Source organism: Arvicanthis niloticus, chromosome 8 (assembly GCF_011762505.2).
Source record: "Arvicanthis niloticus isolate mArvNil1 chromosome 8, mArvNil1.pat.X, whole genome shotgun sequence".
NCBI lineage: Eukaryota > Metazoa > Chordata > Mammalia > Rodentia > Muridae > Arvicanthis > Arvicanthis niloticus.
In genome coordinates, this window is record NC_047665.1 from 14,859,298 (window position 1) to 14,881,438 (window position 22,141).

General features: G+C 44.3%; 1 protein-coding gene and 1 non-coding gene across 6 annotated transcripts in view; both read left to right on the forward strand.

Annotated features, from left to right (window-relative positions):
- Ptpdc1 (protein tyrosine phosphatase domain containing 1) overlaps positions 1-15,774 on the forward strand; it is a 46,579-nt gene extending 30,805 nt beyond the window's left edge. For 2 of the 5 annotated variants that reach the window (XM_034510706.2, XM_076939070.1), the window contains exons 3-10: positions 2,800-2,971; positions 4,793-4,873; positions 5,093-5,211; positions 6,475-6,612; positions 8,706-9,952; positions 11,456-11,641; positions 12,414-12,524; positions 13,756-15,774. In XM_034510706.2, the coding sequence (XP_034366597.1) occupies positions 2,800-2,971; positions 4,793-4,873; positions 5,093-5,211; positions 6,475-6,612; positions 8,706-9,952; positions 11,456-11,641; positions 12,414-12,524; positions 13,756-13,875 (2,174 nt within the window). In that variant the 3' untranslated portion in view covers positions 13,876-15,774. Of the gene's footprint in view, positions 1-2,002; positions 2,330-2,799; positions 2,972-4,792; positions 4,874-5,092; positions 5,212-6,474; positions 6,613-8,705; positions 9,953-11,455; positions 11,642-12,413; positions 12,525-13,755 lie in introns of those variants that run through there. The other 3 variants (XM_034510705.2, XM_076939069.1, XM_076939071.1) reach the window with 3 other exon arrangements.
- A 5,878-nt stretch (positions 15,775-21,652) lies between these two features.
- On the forward strand, positions 21,653-21,784 carry LOC117714437 (small nucleolar RNA SNORA17). Its single transcript, XR_004607522.1, has one exon. It is a non-coding gene; the product is annotated as a small nucleolar RNA SNORA17 (small nucleolar RNA).
- Positions 21,785-22,141: the final 357 nt, after the last annotated feature.

Here is a 22,141-nt window from a genome sequence, read left to right on the forward strand (position 1 = left end):
TGCTTGTCCAACCTCACATGCACTCTGGCCTCTGCCTCTGGGGTCCACTGAATTGTTCTTGCTGGCGTATCTGATGGTCCATTGAAAGTAGACTCTACAATTGTGTTTGCTGAGCAGTGCATATCACAGACCCTTGGGTTTTAATTGTAGTATCTTTTAGAGAGTTTGTTTTCATTTTGAAGTATCTCAAACTTGGGGGAAGAGTTACAAGTTACAACACAAAGATGATTTTGTTCCCTGAGCTATGTGTGAGCTGCAGAAGCTGTCTCTGAGGTGATACAGAAACCATCCCTCCCTTAGCTTAGTCCAGGTAAGTCCCCCGCATCAGAGCACTTTGGATTTAGTACAGTTTGGAGAAGAGCCACGTTTAGTTCCCTTTGTACACATCCTTCAGTGCCCGTTTTCTGGACTCACTCACCAACAGCACCTCCTCCCTGTTGCCTTAGATATCCGTGCCTGCCACAGAGCTTGAGGGTTTCTCCCACCGCCTGTACGTAAGTTCTGTGTGAACCAGCTGAAAGATCTGCTAGTTACTTGGGCTAGATTCCCAGCTCCATGGTGGCACCGCGGCAGTCCACCCCATGAGGTGTCTCCCATCCATAGCTCCCGTCCTCATCAGGTCACAGGGAGCCCCCATACTTGTCTCTTTCAGAGTCTCCATGTGCTGCCTGCCTGCTCAGAATACCAGGGGTTTGCTCAGAGGTCTTTTCAGACTGTCACCAGAACATGCACAGCTCTTAGGCCTCCTGCCTGCAGGCCCCTCCTTGGTTTCTTCCAGTATCTTCTATGCTTTCCTCTCATGGAACTCCATGGAACTGCCATATATGATTCTCAACAGTGGGCCTTGTTGAGACTATTTTTCAGGCCATTCTTTCAGGCAGTATAACTGCTTCCTGAAAGAGGGTGGGGCAGGTAGAACCCTTTTCCATTTCCATGTGATACTACAGATAAAGTAACAATTGGAGCATCAAATTAGACCTCTTCGTCTCCGTCTTGTTTCACAAAAGTACACGATGCCAGAGCTATGAGGGTGGCATTTTAAAAGCATAGATTGGAGCCTAATCTATAGCAGCAGTTATGTTTCCATCCGCACACCACTGAAATACTTTTGTGCAGCGAGCACAGGAGAGAGCGCGGGCACAGCCTGACATTAAGGAGAGAGGAGGCGGACAATAAGTGCATTGCAGTTGTTGAGTTTCTGTTTTCTTTATATCCTTTATTCTCAGACTGCCACCTCCCCCTCATCCAGTGCCTTTAAAAATGTGATACTTTAGTGAATTTTATTCAAATGCCTCCACCAAGACTTAGAAGCTGTTTTTCTCCCCTAGCAACGAAAGGCAGAGAATTACAGTTCTGAACTTTGGAAAGGCATGCCTGCCTGCTCATAATGACTCTGGCTCACAACTAAGTTGCTTCCAACAACAGTGTATAACCAAGAATCAGGTTTTCACTTCTGACAGTAAAAAAATGAAACGTCTTCTTAGCTCTAAATTGACTTTATTTGTTCCATTCAAGTGTTTCTATCAAGAAAACAGAGGAAGGTGGTGGCTCTGAAATACCGTGTGAGCCTTTAATAATATTGCAGGAGCTAGCATATGCCTCTGCGTCACAGTAAACTTGTTTCTAGCCTGTTCCAAAGAAAAGTAGAAGGATTTTCTTTTAAAATACCTGGGGACCAGCTATGAAAAATATAACAAAATGTAAACTTTTTAATGTGTGTAAAAAGCAGTGTTTTATCATAAAAGCATTTTAAAATTCATTACAGTATCTTGGAAGTGATTCTTTGAGGAGTCAGATCTTTAAGTGCTTTTGAGAAGCAAAATAATCTAGATTTAAAAACAATCTACTTTAAATGCATATTATTCTTCCCAGTATTTGAACAATTTGTCCAAAACACAATCCGCTCGTGTAGGATTTTTGCCTGTTCAGATCTAAGTGGGAATCAGTAGTTTCTTTGTTGGTCACTATGGAAACGAATCAGCCTATCCTGAAAAGCTCTTAGATCATACAGACCGATGCCTGTGTCTCAGTGTAGCTCCTCACTGAGCAAGCCAGAGCTGGCTTCTGCCTGCCTCGTACCCTTGCCTGCCTGGAGCCAGTGCCATGCAGATGCAGGACCCATCCCGGAGGCCCTCGGCGGTGCACTTCCTCAGTGCCTTTCTACAGGGCCGTCGGCACTCCACTTCCGACCCAGTCCTGAGGCTACAGCATGCCCGGCGCGGCTCTGGCTCTGCCACCAAGCTGCTATCCTCATCTTCTCTCCAGGTGATGGTGGCTGTGTCTTCTGTCAGCCGTACAGAGGAGACTCCAAGTTTCCCGGAGAGAAAAAGTAAAACTCTCTTTCTTATAATTTGCTACCCCTGTGTCTAAGTGTGAGGAATGTGACTAGATAGTTATGACTGTACTTTTAGAATGCTGATAGTCAGTTGTGTCTGTGCTTCTTACTTTGTATGCTAAGACCAAATGGGTGTGTAAGAGGAGATGAATGATGGGATGATTTGTGGATTTCTTTTGTTGTTAAAAGTGTAGTTTTGAACAAAGTTCATCCTCTTGAAAAAGATGAGCTTTTGCTTTTTCTCCTCATTATCAATATAATATGTAGAAATTATTGCCTGCCAGTGAAAGCTTTTGTAATATTAGATGAGGGGATTGACAGCAGCTCACATACAATCCTGAGGTGAAATGAAACTGTTTCCCAGCAGCTCACATACAATCCTGAGGTGAAATGAAACTGTTTCCCATGTCACCATACTATTGGAGGGATAGAGTCTTGACCCTGACCTTCCTTGTATATTCTAGAAAATTCAGGACGCCCAACTCCAAAATACACAAAGGTGGGAGAACGTTTGCGGCATGTCATCCCTGGGCACATGGCATGCTCCATGGCCTGTGGTGGGAGAGCGTGTAAGTATGAGAACCCAGCCCGCTGGAGTGAGCAGGAGCAAGCCATTAAGGGAGTTTACTCATCCTGGTAAGTGTAGCTGTGGGTCTGGCACAGCTCTGTAGGGTGGAAGGAAGCAAGAATGCTTAGGAACCAGCAGCAGGCTCTGTGGAGGAGACGTGGGCCTGGAATTCAGGGCGTCTTGCACACATCCCCGGGTTTACCAGTAGGCCAGCTGTGGGATACTGGCTTACTCAACCTTAGTTTCTCACTTACAAAATGGAAATAATTAAGCCCAAAGCTTTTACATTAAGTGAAATATGTATGAAGTGTCTTAAGTTAATGGGTAATTAGATAGTGATTAAATTTCAAAAATTGTTAGAAAAATTGTTAGTGAAAATGGTCAGGTGTGAGTGTGAAAAAAATGACATGGCTCATGTGTAATCCTCAGATGTGCCTCAGATAAGGTCTGTGTTCACATCATGTGTGTGCCATTATGGAATGTACCCCAGTCTTCCTTGACTGGAGGGCACAGGCTGCTAGTTCATCAGGAAACCCATAAGATGCTGCCATTGTTTCTTGTGCATAAGTGCAATCCATTCTATCCTTAAGTCATACATACGCAGTAACAATGAGCTAGTCGGGTGTGTATTTGTGATTTGGAAAATACTGATAGTCAAATTGTGTTTGAGCTGAGCATGACGATGCTTTAATCCCAGGACTCAGGGAGCAGAGGCATTTAGATCTCTGTGAGTACAAGGCTCCTTTACTGTGTTTCACTACAGCGTGGCTCTGTACTGTGGTCCACTGTTGTTACTGTTCTGTGCATGTCATAGTCAAGCCTGACCCTAACGCTATGAGGAGACAGGTTCTCCCAAGTCAGAGCCAGACAAGCAAATGTGTGCTGGAGCATAGCTCCCACGAACACTGCTTAGTTGTCAGCTCATCCATGCAAGCCTTTCCCATCTCCACTGCTCTCACCAGTGCCTTTTGGCATCTCAGGTCTTTGGGAATCAAGTTTTACACTGAGAGCAACTGACCTGTCAGTCCCCTGCCTCTGTTAGTCCTCTGAGACGCATGTGAGCCACAACTTGCAATAGACTATGTCACACATCTCTTACCAGCTTCCTGATGACAAAGTTGAAGAAAACAGAGTAAAGCTGGAGGTTTAGCAAGAGTGACAGGCTTCTTATGGCCAACTAACTGTTCTCTGACTCCTTCTGTCTGTTCATTGATTGATTCATAAACATCGATTGGATTGTAGGACGAAGCTCTGCACTAGATGCTTTCAACTACCACTCATTTTCATAAAACCTTGTGAGATGTTGATGCCATTTTATTGGTAGTCCAGAGAGATCAATTAATTTGCTTCACAGATAGCAAAAAACAAAACAGCATTTAAAGTCAGGCACAATTGATTCTGGACGCCCCCCCCCTTTGCTAAATTACCGCATGTCGGTATTTATTTATATAGCCATTGTCCAGGATTTGTGATAAAGAGGAGCTGTACATGCACGGCCTGTTGACGTCTCACACAGCCCTATGATGTCTGGCATTGCTAACCCTCTGCCATCTCAGGAAACTGCTGTCCAGTGCCAGCCTCCCAGTTGTCCTCCATTTAGTAGACTGGCACTTAGGCACAAGGTGAAATTCCCTTTTATGTCCACTAGAATCTGTTGAGAACCCTTAAAGACATTTTGTCAGAATCCATAAATAACTGAGGTCCTAGAGTTTTTCCCCAGGGATTTAAGGAGCTGCAAGGTTTCTCACAGTTCTAATTGTGATGTAGAATTGAAGCCAGATTGATGTAAGAATATAGAAGTTTAAATCATTGAAGAAAAAAGTTACCAGTCCTGTAATGTAGACTCTCCTGAGTTCTGTGCCTCTCAGTTGTCCTGTGCCCATCTTCAGGGTCACTGACAATATCCTGGCCATGGCTCGTCCGTCCTCTGAGCTGCTGGAGAAGTATCACATCATCCAGCAGTTCCTCAGGTAAGTACTACATCGGCCACAGCCGTGGTGAACCAAGTCAACGTGCTTTTCTTTAGTTGATTATGGGATCAAGTGAAAAGGGCTTCACTTCAAAAACAGGCAGTGAAGAGCTAATTTCAAATAAAGGTTTGAGAGCAATTAATAATATTTTACTAATGCTAAAATCTGATTTTTCACGACTCCAGGTCCTTACAACCAATTGTTCTTTTTTCTTTGAAGTCAAGGCATAAAAACAATAATCAACCTGCAGCGTCCTGGGGAGCACGCCAGCTGTGGGAACGCTCTGGAACAAGAGAGTGGCTTCACGTACCTTCCTGAGGCCTTCATGGAGGCTGGGAGTAAGTTTCTCCCCACCCTGAGTTACCCCACTCTGAGAGGACAATACTTTTGACTTGCAGGCTGTAGGCTAAAAGGTCAATACTTGCCAATAGAATCTGCACAGCTGTGGGATTTGAGCTTGACTTTAAGTGGTGCTACTTTTGATGTTGCTGTTGTGAGCACAGGCTTTCTTTTTTCCTCTGAGAGAGGAGCTGGGAGGAGACGCTGGAGTAAACTGGCTCCATTCAGTTAGTGCCTGTACCCTGTCAGGTAAAATGACGACCTCACTTTGTCCTTCAGAGTTGTGCCACACAGCTTAAACTTAGAGTCACCAACTTGTCTCCTATCACTTAGAGAGACCAATGAGGATTGGAAGGTGAATAACTTTGCCTCCTAAGAACATGTCCCCTGGCCAGCCCAGAGCTCATCTTGGGGGGCCCTCTCAGTGTGGTCATTCAGACCATGGTGAGCAGGACGAGCCTGCGGTCTGGGAACGTGCTCTTAAGAGACTTATTGTCTGGCTTTTTCCCCCCCCTAATCAGCCTCGCTATACATGTCTATATAAACTCTGTAGCCATGCATCAGCCTCGCTATACATGTCTATATAAACTCTGTAGCCATGCATTAGACTCGTTATACATGTCTATATAAACTCTGTAGCCATGCATTAGACTCGTTATACATGTCTATATAAACTCTGTAGCCATGCATTAGACTCGTTATACATGTCTATATAAACTCTGTAGCCATGCATCAGCCTCGCTATACATGTCTATATAAACTCTGTAGCCATGCATCAGCCTTTTAGAGAGTTTCTATCTTGACCATGAGTGTGTGTTATTTACCTCCATTTTAATTTTTATTTCTACTCTGTTCTAATTCTTTCCAGCTGAGTTTCACAGAAAATGTATCAGGTAATAGAGGATGTGCTTGTAGGAAATGTTAAGTTAAACTGCCTAGAAATACAAAAGTCCTGTTACATGGACAATGTGGCTCATGCCTTTAATTCTATCATTCAAAAAGCAGAGACAGGTGGATCCCTGTGAGTTCAAGACCAGCCTGGTTTGAATATAAAGCTCCAGGCCAACCAGGGTTATACTGTGAGGCCCTGTCTCAAAAACCTAAATAAAATACAAATAAAAACAAATAAATAAATAAACAAACAAATGCCTGCTCACTCAGTGATTTCTCCATGTATGTCTTGGAACTGATTTTTTTGACTGTCCTTGCAAGTATTCTTCATGCATATTAATTTTGTTTTTCTTCTTCCTTTCACTGCCTAGTTTATTTCTACAACTTCGGGTGGAAGGATTATGGCGTGGCTTCCCTCACTGCCATCTTAGACATGGTAAAGGTCATGACATTTGCCTTACAGGAAGGAAAAGTAGCTGTCCACTGCCATGCAGGGCTCGGGCGAACAGGTGAATTCTAGGAAGCCATATTATTGTTTTGTGGGGATAATTAAAGGAATAAGATTTCCTAATTCTAAAGATAAATATTTTTTGGATCATAACAAAATTTTGAAATTAAAGAAATAAACGACATTGGAAGTATCTTAAACATGTATAATAACCACGTATCGATAAGAGTGTTTCTGAATAACTTAGAGCTGAAAACTCATCGTGTTAAAGCATGTTTCTAAAAATGCTTAACTGACCAGCTTATTTAAATGGAACACCTTATTTTAATAAATAGTGTTTTTTAAATATTTTTTATAAAGATTGATTTTTATGTCTACGAGTGTTTGCTTGCATGTGCATCTGTGGACCATGTGCATGCTTTGTGCCCATGAAGGTCAAAAGAGGGTGTCAGATCCCCTGGGACTAGAGCCACAGACCATTGTGAGCACCATGTAGCAGCTGGGACTCAAACCAGGATCCTCTGCAAGAGCAGCAAGTGCTCTTAATGACCCAGCCATCTCTCCAGCCCCAAAATACTTTTCTCAACTGAAAGAACAACTGAAATAGCAAGCCTGTCCACCTGCTATGTTTTAAGTATTTACGCGTTTGCTGTCTTTGAAGTAGTTAGCAACTATAGGAGTTTGATAGGCTGTAGTGTAAGAAAAATGAAGTCATCTGCTATATTTAGTGAGTGGCAGGGTCCATATTACATCTGTGGCTTCTGGCTTCATCTTTCATGTGCTGTCTACTTTGGCATACTACTTGAAGGGAGACTGTTTGCATGTCGAGTTCTGTGTAAGTCGTTGGTTTATATAAACACTCAGCAAACTTCATTACATTGCTGGTCTGATAACAAAAAGTAATGGGCAGAGGGTTAATAGCGTCACTGCAGTGAGATTTAGTCAGACAAGACCACCTCGGTGTGTACCCGCTGCCTGAGATAGCCTTCCTGCCTAGGAGCATCCCAGGCTAGAATCCAGCTCATGTAGGGATTGATAACCCCTAGGTTAAAGCAGATGCCTTGTTCCTGGACACTGCGTGTTATACCGCACAGACCTTATCCTTGTCTAAAGGTGTGCTGTATCTGCATGAAAAGCTGCATTACGTTCACTGGAGACTGGAGGACATGCAGTTCTCAGAGGTTCTCGTTATCACATGTAACTAGATGTCCACAAATTTATGAATTGTATAGGTTTTTTTGATTTGCCTTTTACACTAAGATCTGTTGACTATTGTGTTATAATTTATTGATTATGAATTCTTACCAAGAGTAACTAGTGAAAATAACAGTTGTCATACTGTTGCAGCTGACATCTCCTTAATAGTATCTGCTTATGTAACAGAGTTATCTCATAGTTTGGATTAAAACACAGACTATTTTAGACATAGTTTGGAAGAATTGTCAGGCAGAGATGTATGCTGTGAATGTAGATAATCCCAAAGCAAAACCTTCCCAACCTGTCCTGGCAGTGGGCAGCAGAGATGACAGAGCAGGAAGTTCTAAGTGCAGAGCAAGTTGTGGACTGGATGGAAGTATCAGGAGCTGTTGACACTGGAACACAGAATCAAGATTTGGCTTCCTCCATGCCAGCGTTGGGCAGGAGTGGACAGCTGGAGCAGCTCCATAGCTTACTTCACCCCAATCTGCGAGTCGTGTGGTAGCGTGTATCTGGGGTGCAAAGCTGACTCAGTCACATGAGTGGACTGTCACAAAGGCATGTTAAGGTCTCTGCAGTAATAAATGCTTGAGGGGTTGGGGATTTAGCTCAGGTGGTAGGGTGCTACCCTAGCATGCATGAAGCCCTGGATTTGATGCCCAGTGCTACATAAACCCAACCTGACAATGTACACTTATAATGTTAGCACTTGGAAGGTAGAGGCCAGCGGATCAAGAGTCCAAGGTCATCCTTGCTTATGTACAGAGTTTAAGGCCAGCCAAGGTTACATAAGGTCCTATATGAAAAAACTGCAACAAAACACTGCCTGGGGTCATTGTTACTGTGTGTCCAATGTGCTTGTGTTTACATGATTTCTTAACAGTATTCAAGTTTTAAATCATCAAAGACTGATGGGTTAGTGAGGCCTTTCTCATACTAATCTTCTTTACTGTTCAGGTGTGCTAATAGCGTGTTATTTAGTTTTTGCAACAAGGATGACTGCTGACCAAGCAATTATATTTGTGCGGGCAAAACGCCCCAATTCTATACAAACCAGAGGACAGCTACTCTGTGTACGGGAATTCACTCAGTTTCTGGCTCCACTTCGTAATATTTTCTCTTGCTGTGACCCTAAAGCACATGCTGTTACCTTAGCCCAGTACCTGATTCGCCAGCGTCATCTGCTTCATGGTTATGAGGCACGACTTCTGAAATATGTGCCAAAGATCATCCACCTAGTTTGCAAACTGCTGCTTGACTTGGCTGAGAACAGGCCAGTAGTGATGAAGAGCATGTTAGAAGGACCTGAACTCTCTGCTGAAATCGAAAAGACTGTGTCTGAGATGGTCACAATGCAACTAGATCAAGAGCTACTGAGGCAAAACAGTGATGTGCCTGACCCTTTTAACCCCACTGCAGAGGTGGCCGAGTTAGAGAATCAGGATGCGATTCTTTCTAATGAGCATGAGTTTGACCCCCTCTGGAAGAGGAGGAATATTGAGTGCCTTCAGCCCCTGACACATCTGAAAAGGCAGCTCAGCTATAGTGACTCAGACTTAAAGAGGGCCAAAGCCATCCTGGAGCAAGGGGAGACACCTTGGACAGTGCCTGCCCAGGAGCTGCTAGACCATAGTCTCCAGCATCAGAAGCCCACCAGCCATTGTTACATGCCACCGACTCCAGAGCTAGGTTTTAATAAGGATGCACTGGTTCAAAATACATTTTCTTTCTGGACTCAGTCAAAGTGTGAAGGCTTAGAAGGACTCAAGGATGAGGGATCACTGCTTTTGTGCAGGAAGGATATTCTGAAGGAAGTACAGCGGAGCAGAACCTTCTCTGTAGGTGTTTCCTGTTCACACAATCCTGGAGAACCAGTGCCACCCAACTTCACAAGTATCCATAAGGATCCAGAGCAAGTCACCCACTGCCGATGTGAGGCTGCTGGTGGTTGGGTTCCAGGCCCTGTTCAGGAGACGGGCAGGAGCCCCTGCAGCCCTCTGAACTGTGGCTCCAGACCAAAGGTGCAGTTCCCATATGGACAGGAAACCCAGGACAGCACACACCTGTCTGAGGCAGTGCCACATGCTGGTCTGCAGCCTGACCTGAGTGCTGAAGCAAGGCGAATACTGGCAGCCAAAGCCCTGGCAAACTTAAATGAGTTTGTTGAAAAGGAGGAAGTGAAAAGGAAAGTGGAAATGTGGCAGGTATTTGTATTTGATTTAAATACACATGTGCATCTGTTACATCTGACAGGAGGACATGGAAGCCATTTGTTGGCTCTTACTTAGAGCATGGACTTTTACATTCTAACTCCTTTTTTGTGTTTTACTTTTTGTGAGAAGACAGTCTTTAGCTGTACTCTCTGTACTTGGAATAAGTACCTTGTTTAGAGAAAAGATGCCCCCCTAGAAACTCAGTCAGAGAAATAGAACCTGCCCCAGCTTGGGACTGATGGTCTTTTTGACTCAGAAAAATCCTGAATAGGCATCCATACTCCTCTGTGGATTATTTGAAAGACTTTATTTATTTCATTGTTAATTATGTGTATTTGGGAGACAGGATATGAACAGTTTCACATAGGTGCCCTCAGAGATCAGAAGAGCATGTCTGGCTTCCCTGGAGCTGAAATTACAGTCATTTGTAAGACGCCCGATGAGTGCTGGGAACTGAACTTGGGTCCTCTGGAAGCATGAGCTTTCACCCGAGCCATCTCTCCAGAGCTTGCTATTAAAGTAACTGCTACTGTCGCGCTTCTACCATACATAGAGTCAGGAAGCTAGGAGATCTTCAGAGGCAGGAAGTTAAGTTTGGACCTCATGCTGATTCACAGTGTCCCACAGAGGAGAGAACCAATAAAGCTCTTCTGGATCAGAGCTTACCCAATGAAACTCAGACAGCCTTCCTTCCAAATATGTTTTCTTTATTCCTCACTATAAACTGAAAAAAAACAAAAGCCTCTCATCCAGTCAGCAAATATTTCACATGCATTACTGTTATGTTAAGAACTAGCAAAGAGGAGGATGTTTGTGTTAAGAATGTCACGGGCCACTCCTGCATGTCTTTCAGCCAAGGCTCATCCCTGCCACAAACAGGGCTAGCTAACTACTGACAGAAGAGCCACTGTACTGCGAGGCCCTGACTGATTCAGAGACCATAGAAATAGTTCAAGACCAAGTCTTCTTTCTCCGGCATCTGGTAAACAAAACGGAAATCTGACTGCAAATGAAGTAAAATAGCAGATTAAAAAGAAGAGACCATGTATAAGTTAGTCTGGGATCTCAGCTAAACCTTTTAACCCAAACTGTGAATACACACACAGAATATTGCATTAAAGCCAGTAAATGTGGTATGTGTTTTTCCAAGTGCCTGTCAGAATCCTACAAAGCAGGTAACATGCCCACTGCCCTGAGGTCTGGGAAGTTAAAATCAAATGGGAAGCTGTGTAAACACTCCCAAATATCTGGAGACAATTCAAATATGAGTTTAATTATTTATTTATGTATATTCAAGAAAGAAGACACTGTCTTGAACTACTTCTATGGTCTCTGAATCAGTAAGGGCTGTGCACTACTGTGGCAGGCCCCAGGGAAGGTCCAGATTGCACCTCAGAGCCCAGCCTTCACTCTTAGGTGCTTAAGGACCCTCTTGTTAGTGTCTGTACACCTCTCTTTCCCCAAATCCATCCCTCTCTCCTTCTTCCTTTGTAGAAAGAACTAAATTCCCGAGAGGGAGCCTGGGAACGAATATGTGGTGAGAGAGACCCTTTCATCTTGTGCAGTTTGATGTGGTCTTGGGTGGAGCAACTGAAAGAGCCTGTAATCACCAAAGAGGATGTGGACATGTTGGTCCACAGACAAGCAGATGCTGCCGAAGCCCTGTTTTTACTAGAGAAGGTAAAGTAGCAATTGGACCAGCTAATGAAGTTAATTAAGGCCTTGATACAGGCTTCACACATGTGCAAAAAAAATCCATTACCAAAAGAATGAATTTTCTATTTATGTCTAATTCAGTGGATTTTCTTTTATTTTTCCCCCCAATTTTGTGTGTATGGTCTGTATGCAAGTTTGTATATTTGCATGCAGTGCTCCCAGAGGCCAGGAGAGGGCATCTGATTCCCCTGGAGCTGGAGTTACAGGTCCTGTGAGCCACATGCTGTGGGTTCTGGGAGCTGAACCCAGGTCCTTTGCAAGAATAGCGCATGCTCCTAACCACTGAGCCATCTCGCCACCTCCCTGGTGGTATTTATAGCCAGGCCCCTCATGCCCATCAGGCTTTTTGCATGGGTTCTAGAAATCTGAATTCCAGTCTTCAGGCTTGCACAGAAAGCTCTTTACCTGAGCCATCTTCCCAGCCCTATGTATATCTTATAAGGTAAGGCTTTTTTTCTGTGTGTAGACTCCTTTTCTTAGGATATTTTCTCAGTGGTTAAATGTCAGAAATAAAACAGGAGATAGTTGGTAAGAAAGGAGATTAACCTTGTTGGGCAGCTGTGAACAACCCCTTGGGGAAGTAATTCCAGAAGGACCCCTTTTACCGACAAGGCACAGTAGAGCGGCTTGCCCAAGGTTTATGGCCGGTGTCTAGGTGAGATCAGACCTGATCCTACTGCTGAAGCTCATGCACTTGGTCTCATGGAGCCATCTGTAATGATGACTGTGTCCGCAGGGGCAGTACCAGACCATCCTCTGTGTGCTGCACTGCATAGTCAGCCTGCAGACGCTTCCAGTGGAACTGGAGGAAGCTTGCCTTTCACACGCCATTAAAGCTTTCACCAAGGTGAGTCCCTGTGTCCTCCACACCAGTCACACCCCCTCTCAGTCAGGGATCCAAAGGTCAGCTTCCCTTCCCTGTAATGCAAATGTGCTTTGGGAGTTTCCTAACAAGTGCTATCAGGACAAAGCTGACCTGTCAGGTTGTTGAAGGATAATGTGGGAGCAAAGAGAGAAATGGCTGGGTATTCAGCAAGTCCTGTTCTTCATAGGAGTCAGAGGCATTTGCATATTCAGCCAGTTCCACCTTAGGTGTGAGCAAGAATCATCTAAGCAGAGTTAAATGTCCAAAATTATCAAGTTGGTACCCACAAAAATATGAAATACATGCTTCTAGGAGAAATGCAGTTGTTTATTTCTGACACATGAGCCTTGTGGACACCATCAGCAAGACACTGGCAAACATGTAGAACAGCATCCTGCGTCCTTGTGCTGCTGAAGAAGTGAACAGCCTTTTCCTTTTTATAATTTGTCTAAGAAGGAGCAGTTTGTGGAGGGGAGAAACTGTGCCAGGACCCTGATTCCCTCTCAGTAGGACATAACCTTCCTCTGGGACAGTGTAGGGTTCTCTGTCCTGTTACCATCATTCCTCAGTAGAGAGCGAGAGGTGTGGCAAAGGCCCCAGGTGTGCAAACCGTGCCTTCCCAGCAGTGGCAAAATTACAGTTATGAAGTAGCAATGAAATAATTGTATGGCTAGGGTCATCACAACATGAGGGACTGTATTAAAGGGTTGCAGCATTAGGAAGATTGAGGACCAATGCCACAAACATTAGATAAAGGACAGAGCTACATAGTGACAGGTGGAAAGCCACACTGTTCGGGTCTCATAGTCCAGTGCAGCTTTAGGACTTCTTGACATGGTGTGCCCCCTTTAGAAGGAAACTTCCCTTGCAGCACCAGTGGTTGGTCTCAGCCTCACGGCACTGCTCACATCCCTGCTCACGTCCCTGCTGCTCACGTCCCTGCTGCTCACGTCCCTGGTGGCTCCTGCCTGGACTGTAGTAAACTCCAGGCATGACATCAATGAGTTTTCAGTCAAAGGTTTAGTATGGATGTGGTTGACAGCTGTAACATAGTCTTTCAGCTAAAATGCATGAAACTTAGCATATGTGTTTAACTATATGTATTTTATATAACTCTTTATTGTTGTTTTTTCCCAATCCTTTTCTTTGCAAACAAACTCATTAGATTTTTTTTTTTACTACAATGTCTTAATTTTATTTTCTTTGTCCCCAGGTTAATTTTGATTCTGAAAATGGACCAATAGTTTACGATACCTTGAAAAAAATATTTAAGCACACGTTGGAAGAAAAGAGAAAACTGGCAAAAGACAGCCCGAGGCCTGGCCTCTCCTGAGGCTTTCTTCTCTGGACAAGCCTCCAACTTAAGCACCCCTCCCTCCTAAGGGTGGCTCTTCTGCTCCGCGTGGACCATTGCTGGCTGTGCTTCCCCTCCGTCCCTTGTCAGTTCTGTCTCCTGTGCCGAGAGTGACTGTTTGGTTTTGTTTTGTTTTTTGTTTTTTTTTTTTTGTTATTTATTTTAAAATATCTTTGAGCTGTGTCTTGAAAAGTTGCCATGAAGTTGGTGCCACTTTATTTATTTACTGAATTGATATCATTGTGTTGACGTTTTAAGTATATCTGTGTTCTTACTCTTTTTGACATTTTGAAGAAAAAATATAACCCTTTCAAAACAGTTACTTTTTTTTTTTTTTTGACAAAACTCTTTGTGGCATTTTTATCAAATAGATCATTTTAGTAGTAAAACCTCACTGTGTATTCATCCCAAGGCATGTCTCCTCTCCCTCAGAGATATGACCTAAGATAGTCACCAAGTGTCTTAAACTGTTTTATATTTGTTACTAAGAAGGCTATTAATACATTTAAATGACTTTTAAAAACTTTGAAGCTTTTTGTTTTTCTTTTCTTTTTTACAGATGTGGCAAAATCTTTCAAAGAATATTATTTTCAGTGATTCGGTGGTTCAGTTTACTTTAATAGACTGACTGGAGTGGTTGGGATTTTGTACCTATAGAAAGGAGGCTTACTTATTGTCAGGCTTCCACACAGTCTCTCCTTTGGCTGTCAGGGGAGGGAGCAGCTCTCAACCCAGAAACCTATTCTGCTTCCCCAACCTGCTGCCAAGCCAGTTCACTGCTGTACAGAGAAACAGAGCAGAAGTGGCCAGTATGAGCAGCTGCTAAGGACCAGAACTGGTCTTTGTTCTGCCAGGGACTATGCAGAAAGGAGAGCAGTGCTGGGGGCAGGCTGCTAGCCAGCCCTGCTCTCTGGGGGCAGTATGGTCATCCTGCACAGGCCGCTCAGAGCTGGAGCAAGTCAGGCTGGCCACTTCTGTCAGGAATGCTGCTGTTGCCACCTGGCCTGTGCCTAGCCCCGAGCTGCCCTTTATAAGCCCACTTGCCTTGGCCTGCCTTGGCCTGCCTTGGCCTGCCTTGGCCTGCCTTGGCCTGCCTTGGCCTCTGACGCCTGCCGGTGGCTGTTTTGCTGTAAGGGTTATAATTTTTAAGTTGAATTTGACCCCAGGTTGCACTCACCCTAACTGGCTTTAAATAAGGACAGGTGACTGGTCAAACCTGTTCCTTTAGATTAAACTAGTAATCAGCAATTGAGGTCTTATTTAAACTAAATTAATACATAGGCATAGCAGAGCCCGTGCCATAATAGTTTTCTTGACTATTCAAACTAAAGAAGTAACTCTTTGATTCTCAGAATTTTAGGAAACATGCAAGACTGAATTAGAATAAATGAAATTTGTCTAACCCATCCTTTCTGAATTACAGTCTAGTGTATCCAAGCCTGTTCCGGTCATTAGCCTTGCCAACCCGATGACAAAGGCCAGGTGCAGTTTCCTTCACCTTGGATTTTCTTCTTGGGAAAGGAAATCAGGTGGCAGTTAATGAACCAGCTTGCCCAGTCCTGAAGTATCTTTTTAAGTGCCTAGCCTAACAACAGGAAGTCCTTGCATTCTGTGTACATTCTAAGAGCTGCTGTTCAAAGAGAATGCTTGTCTTCACCTCTTGTCAACCTTGAATGGCAAGTGACACTGCGGACCCTCACCACCCTCCCTCCTGACAGCCAGCTGCGCCTGTGCGTTTGCAACACTTGTTTTAAGTTCTGCAACAGTCATGCACTGACTCCATTGCATGTCAGAAAATCCAAATACAGCGGTCTGAGAAGACACGGTCAGGTTCTGTGCAGGTATTGTGCTTATCTGAATAAAGGTGAAAAGAACCAACCACTGCCCTGTCTTGTAGTTCTTCACTATAGTGCATTCTCCTGGGATACAGGCAAGGTGTTGCTCTCAACTGAATTAGCAGTTGAGTTGGCTAGCCATGCTCACCTTCAGGTGTGGTGGGCCATGATGGAGAGATAGCAGGTTCTAAGAGGAACAGTTTTTAAAGCAAAATCCAGGCAGACAAGATTCTAGCTTTCCTCTATCTAAATGAATAAAGACTTTTTTTTTCTAGCCGAAAGGATGAAAATGTCACATATTGAAGAAATTTTAAGGTTGCAAATTTGGCTTAAGAAAAAGCAATTGAGAGCATCCCGTACTGAGTGTGCTCTTCTCACTGAGGGCAGGAAGTACCTCATTTCCCCTTAGCATCCTGAACAGCGTTATGGACACCAAGTGATGAAGACAGCAAGTAAGGCAGACTCCCACTGTCCGCTTCCTGCCCACACTGCAGACTACAAGCTCTTAACTGGTGTACCATCCAGTCTAGAGCACCCTCATGACACCAGAGCCCCGTGGGCACTGAGATCCTAGATTCATTAAAGAGTGCCTATTTTCCACAAGTGTGGAAACAGCACACACAGGAAAAAGGCAGAGCCAGCACCGTGTGCCAGTCTCCATCAAGCATACCACTCTCACCAAGCGAAGCAGGTGATTCTCGCTACTGTCGGTTTCTGCTGCTTCTGAGACTCGCTAACTGCCCTCTGGGAAGAATTGCTGCTCCTGCTGCAGAATTTGTTTATGTGCATAACTTGTTCTCTGTGCTTATTTACTGGATCATATATTCAGTCAGCTTTCCAGTTTTATGTGAATATGCTCTGTTATTACAGAACAGATATGAGTCTAGAAGGCAGGTGTGCCTTACCTCCCCCTGTGGCCTGACTTCAAGTGGGCAAGAAGCGTGAGGGATCAAGAAGATTGAAATATCCCGACACCTCTTGTAATTAAGTTTTATGTATCCACAGTGACTCATACTTACTTAACTCATTCTTACATAACCTAACCATTAGCCTGCAGTTTGTCTCTGATGGATGGATAGATATGTGAAATGGGTGGGAGAGAGCCTCCAGTATTCAGGGATGGCTTTGAACTCTCTACATTGTTGAGGATGGCCTTCCAATCAATCATCCTGCCTTCACTTCACATCAGCCATCCACCTCAAAGGAATAAAAGGCGCGGTTGATTCTGGAGCACATGAGAGTGAACATGGCCCAGGAACACAGACAGGTTACTCCAAATTCTGTGGTCTAATGCAGAAGCAGTTTAATGACGTTTTAAAGAACAACAACAACAAAAATCATACATTTAATCTATACTGGTGGGTACATCAGAAAGGCAGGCACAGCAAGATGGGGGAACTTTTCTATAAGCCCAAGATTCTAGGTGATGGCATTCTTTGCTTCTGGGTTGTTGCAAGCTAGTAGTCTGCTAAGTTAATACATTTAAAAAGGCTTTTATCTATTGTCACAAGATTTGGTTCCAACACAGGTGGAACAAGGTCCAGCTGTTCCAGAGGGCCAGAACTGAGCCCAAGATAAGACAGTTAGCCCCTGGACATGCAACATGGTGATCTCTCTACAGTACTGCAATACAGTCAGTCGGGTCTTGCAGACACAACTTATTTCCAGAAATTCTCATCCATGCCTCCCAAGTACTCAGATTTTACCTGGTGTGTGCAGTGTTGGGAATCAAACCCAGGCCTATGCACATACTAGGCAAATGTCCCTACCATATTTTAAATAAGATTCTCTCTCTCTCTCTCTCTCTCTCTCTCTCTCTCTCTCTCTCTCTCTCTCTCTCTCTCTTTGTGTGTGTGTGTGTGTGTGTGTATGCGCGCATGCACATGTGCTTACACATATAAGTTCAGTACCTATAGAGGCAAGAAAAGACATCAGATCTTGAACTGTAGTTACAGAAGTCTCTCAACCATTGTATGGGTGCTGAAGTCCAGACTCGGGTCCTCTATGTGAGCTGTAATCTATTTTAACTGCTGGGCCAACTCTGTAGTCCTTTACCCTTTGATTTATTGCAATTTTTTTTCATTTAATTCCTTTTTAAAAACGGGCATTTGGGAAATACCCAATGGCTAAAGCACTTGCCATGTAAGTAAGAATAAGGACCAAAGTTGAAGCTCCCTAGACTACATAAACTCAGGGTTGGCACTCAGGCCTCTGAGCTTCCAGTGCTCAGAAGGTAGAGATAGGACTCACCCAACCAAGCTAGCTAGGCAAACTAGCTGTATCTGCTAGCTTTTGGTTCACTTGAGAGACCCTTCCTCAAGGTGAGCAGTGATCGAGGAAGACTACCAACAGCAGCCTCAGGCTTGCACCTGCTGCACCCAGAACCCAGTCACATACATCACACATACATCAGAGGAAAAAAAATTTAAACATTTTTTTTAAGTCATTTTAAGTACATTGGTGTCTTGCCTGCATGTATGTCTGTATGAAGGTGTCAGATACCGGAATAGGAGTTACAGACTGTTGTGAGCCAATGTGGGTGCTGGGAAATAAACTGGGGTCCTCTGGAAGAGCAGCCAGCGCTCTTAACCTCTGAGCCATCTCTCCAAACCCCAAAAGAAAACATTTAAAAACACCCAGGCTTTTGATTGCAGATTCATGTAGAGGGACCATTTCTGTAGGGAAGAAATGGTCAAATTGGACATTCGATGTGGTTCAACCTAATATTAAATGTTCCTGTGACTAGCAGGGAGATAGCCCCTGGGTTTTGGTAAGGTCCAGCTTAGATGACCGTCATTCTAAAGAGCGTCCTACACTTTCACACTGGTTTCTTTTACAAGTAAGGGACTTGGTTTTTTTTTTGAGCAAGACATGTGCCTGTTCTGTGCTGGGCCGTGTGCCACATGGAAACCACTTAGTCATGAATCCCTTTACCCAAGAGCCAAGGTACCATAGTCCAAACGAGCACCAAATTCATGGGATGGAGATTAAAGCTTCACAGCAACTGTGCTGAGGGAGAGCCTCTGGGAAGCTGCTTGCATCATGAGGCTCTGTCCTTATGAGCAGATCCTGCCATCACCAAAGTAGTCTAACCTACTTTCCTCTCTGGCATGTGAGGACACCATGTTCTCCCCCACAAGCTCCACCCCCAGGCTGAAATGTCCATTTTGGTAGCAGAAGCCAGCCCCTTAGCCTGACTTCCCAGCCTGGACAACAGTAAAATGATTCATCAGTTATTAAGAAGCTGCCACCACAGAATGTCGCGTGGCAAGTCCAAGTGCATAGGTAGCCTGGAGCTGGGTTATTGGAGACCTGCAATAGTTCTGGAGTTGTGTCGCCATGATTGATAGTGTGGCCTTAACTCATTCTTAGTGGTCATGGTGGTAAGTGGGCCCCACCAGAAACAGAAAATACTTGTATCTTTTCACAGTGTGTGACTTTAGCAAGTAAACTAAATTCATAAGTGACACTGGTTTGTGGGCTGAAATTTATAAAGTGGTCCTGATTTCTCTTGAGAGCTGAATGTCGTTAAGCATGGGGTTTTTATTCCAAGCGTAATTATTAATTTTAACATCTCAGAGCACTCTAGCATGGAATGCCTGTTCTAGACATTTCTAGAAGTCAGAATGTGAGGATTATGGACTAGTAAATTCTGCAGATTTCTTCTGTCAAAGAAATCTCCAAGCCCCAAAGTGTTCTGGATTGCTGCCTGTCTTCTCTTAGCTGCTTTTAGTAAAGCAGGAGAAGAAATTATTTAAAACAGGATTCATGAGAGGAAAGCAGAGCACAGAGCTCCACATCAGGTACCCTTGACAAGCTCAACGTGTCCAGAAGGAAGCCTGCTGCTAGTCATGCTTTTCATCAGTACCCCGTGTGAATGGCTAAGAGGCAGTTCAGAGACCTTGCAAGCTGTTGTAAAAGCTTGGGGAGGTAGACTAGTTTGGAAAGGAACTGGATGCCTGCAGTCCTCTGGCTGCTGCCCAGGCTCGTCTTCAGCCTCTGTCTCTCAACCTCACTGGTTATGGCTACAGCCATCCCATCAGTGGAAGACCTCCTCCCCAGCAGAGGCACTGTTGGAGGCTGGCGGAACTTTTAGGAAGTATAGCTTGATAGAAGAAAGTTAGGTCACTGGGAGCGGTGTCTCTGGAAGAGCTAGGGCACTGGGGGCATGTCTCTGGGAGAGAGAATCGGGATTCTAGACTCCATCAGCTTCCTCAGTCTCTGCATTCTGTACACAAGGTGAACAGATCCTATTCCACTCTCCCCACTGCGGCACTGTGCTGTGACAGACCCAGCTAGTGAGGCCAAGTCCCCGGAGATAGAAGCCTTTGAACTATGGACCTTTTGTCCCATAAATCTTTCTTTATAATGATCCTGTCAGATACATAATTTTTTTTTCCCAGCAGTGGAACGCTGACAACAGCATGACTTAAAATTATTTTCCAAATCTCTTATTTAAGAAAAGACAGCTGGATTCTCACGGCTAGCTGCCGTCTCGTGCGATCTGTTAGAGTGTCACATGCCTTGCTGCAGCTGGAGAGCCCCCCAATATATTCATGAGAACGAAAAGTTCACATGCTATCTTAGGATTCCGGAAACAGTTTGAGCCTTACAGTTACCTCAGAAGAATGTGAAGTCCCCAAATGGGGCTTGGGAGAGAGCTCAGTTCATGCTCCCTATGCAGGTCCAAGGGCCTCAGCTCATTTTCCTGAACCCATGTCAAAAGGCTGGCTGGGCATGGTGACGTCTCCTCTCATTCGTAGTGCTGGGAGGCAGATCCCCAGGTCTCGGTGGCCAGCCAGCTTAGGCTAACCAGCGACTTCCAAGCCAGAGACTGTCTCAGACAAAAGGTAGACAGGGACTGAAGAACACCAAAGATTATCCTCTGATCTTCGCATGTATGCACACACATGTGCACGTGTGCCTGTTTGCATATGTGCGCGTGTACATGCACACACACACACACACACACACACACACACACACACACACACTGAAGTCTCAGGGATGCCTAACAGTAGAGGATCTCCATAAATCTTCAAAACCAACTCAAAAGAAACCTTCCACCAAGGAGGTCAAGGAGGTGATGTTGGAAGTAGATTCAGTTGGTGAGAAGGGAGAAACGGACTGGCTCAGCTGTTAGGAGCGCTCCTTGCTCTTGCAGAAGACCCAGGTTCCGTTCCTAGCTGTCGCATGGTACCTCACAACCATCCACACTTCACTGTTCCTAGGGATCCAGTGCTCTCTTCTGGACTCTGTGGGCCCTAGGCATGAATGTGCTGCATAGACAAACATACAGGCAAAGACTCTCATACACATAAAATAAAAAAATAAGTAAAAAAATCAGAATCAATAGATAAGTAGCCGTAGCAATCATTCCATATAAACTTATTAAAAGAATAAAAAATTTTAATGGTTTGGTGTGCTGAATAACCTGTAGGTAAATGAGAATACACTTTTTTTAAATTAATAAACTATAGATGATGTGAGAATTCTATTAAAACCCCAAAAATTTAGTATTTGCAAATTTCATAAGTTAACTGCTTCGATAAAAGGAAGAAATAAAAAAAAAAATAAACCTAAAAGTCAATGAGATAGTTCTCTGTGTAAAAACACCAGCTACACAAACAAGCCTGGTGACCTGAGTTCCATCCTTACAACCCACAGTGGAAGGAGAGAACACCCCGAGGTTGTCCTCTGACCTCCGTGTATACCATGGCATCCACATGTACACACACACACATACACGCACGCACGCATGCATGCGCGCACACACACATGCACATGGCAAGGCAAGATAACTTCTAAAAAAATTCTTATTTGGTGAAATACAACTTAAAACTATATTCTATTCTTACTTTTTAAAAAAAAATCACTCCACCCATTTGACTAACAATGAGGAATATTCTAGAAAAATTACTGCTGCCCCTACAGGCACTGCAGATATGGTTGCTGTGTCACATGTGTGTCAGCAGGTGGCAGAGAGGAGAAAGGCTATGTCTACACTCCGTGTTCTGACCTATGGACATTTGAATAGTTAGTAGCCTAACATTCCTTTAAAAAAAAAAAAAATTGAGCCTGAGACTACCACCAGTTTGGCACCAGGGAGCTAGCCTGAGACAGCTACCACAAGTGCCAGGCAGGCCTGGACAGACTCACAGGATGGGAAGCAAGCCAGAGACTAGAAGAACCCCACTTGGGACCAAGGGTCCCACAGCAGGAGTGAGCCCAAGACAGATGGCCACTTGGGTGGGCAGGAAGAGCAGGCCTGACACATCCACCAGACTGGGCCCCATGGGGCCAAGACATGGATCGAGCCTAAGATGACCACCAGTCTGGTGCCAGCCACCCAGGTCTGAAAGAGGCAGACCATACTCAAGATGATTCTTGCCTGGTGCCATAATGCATGA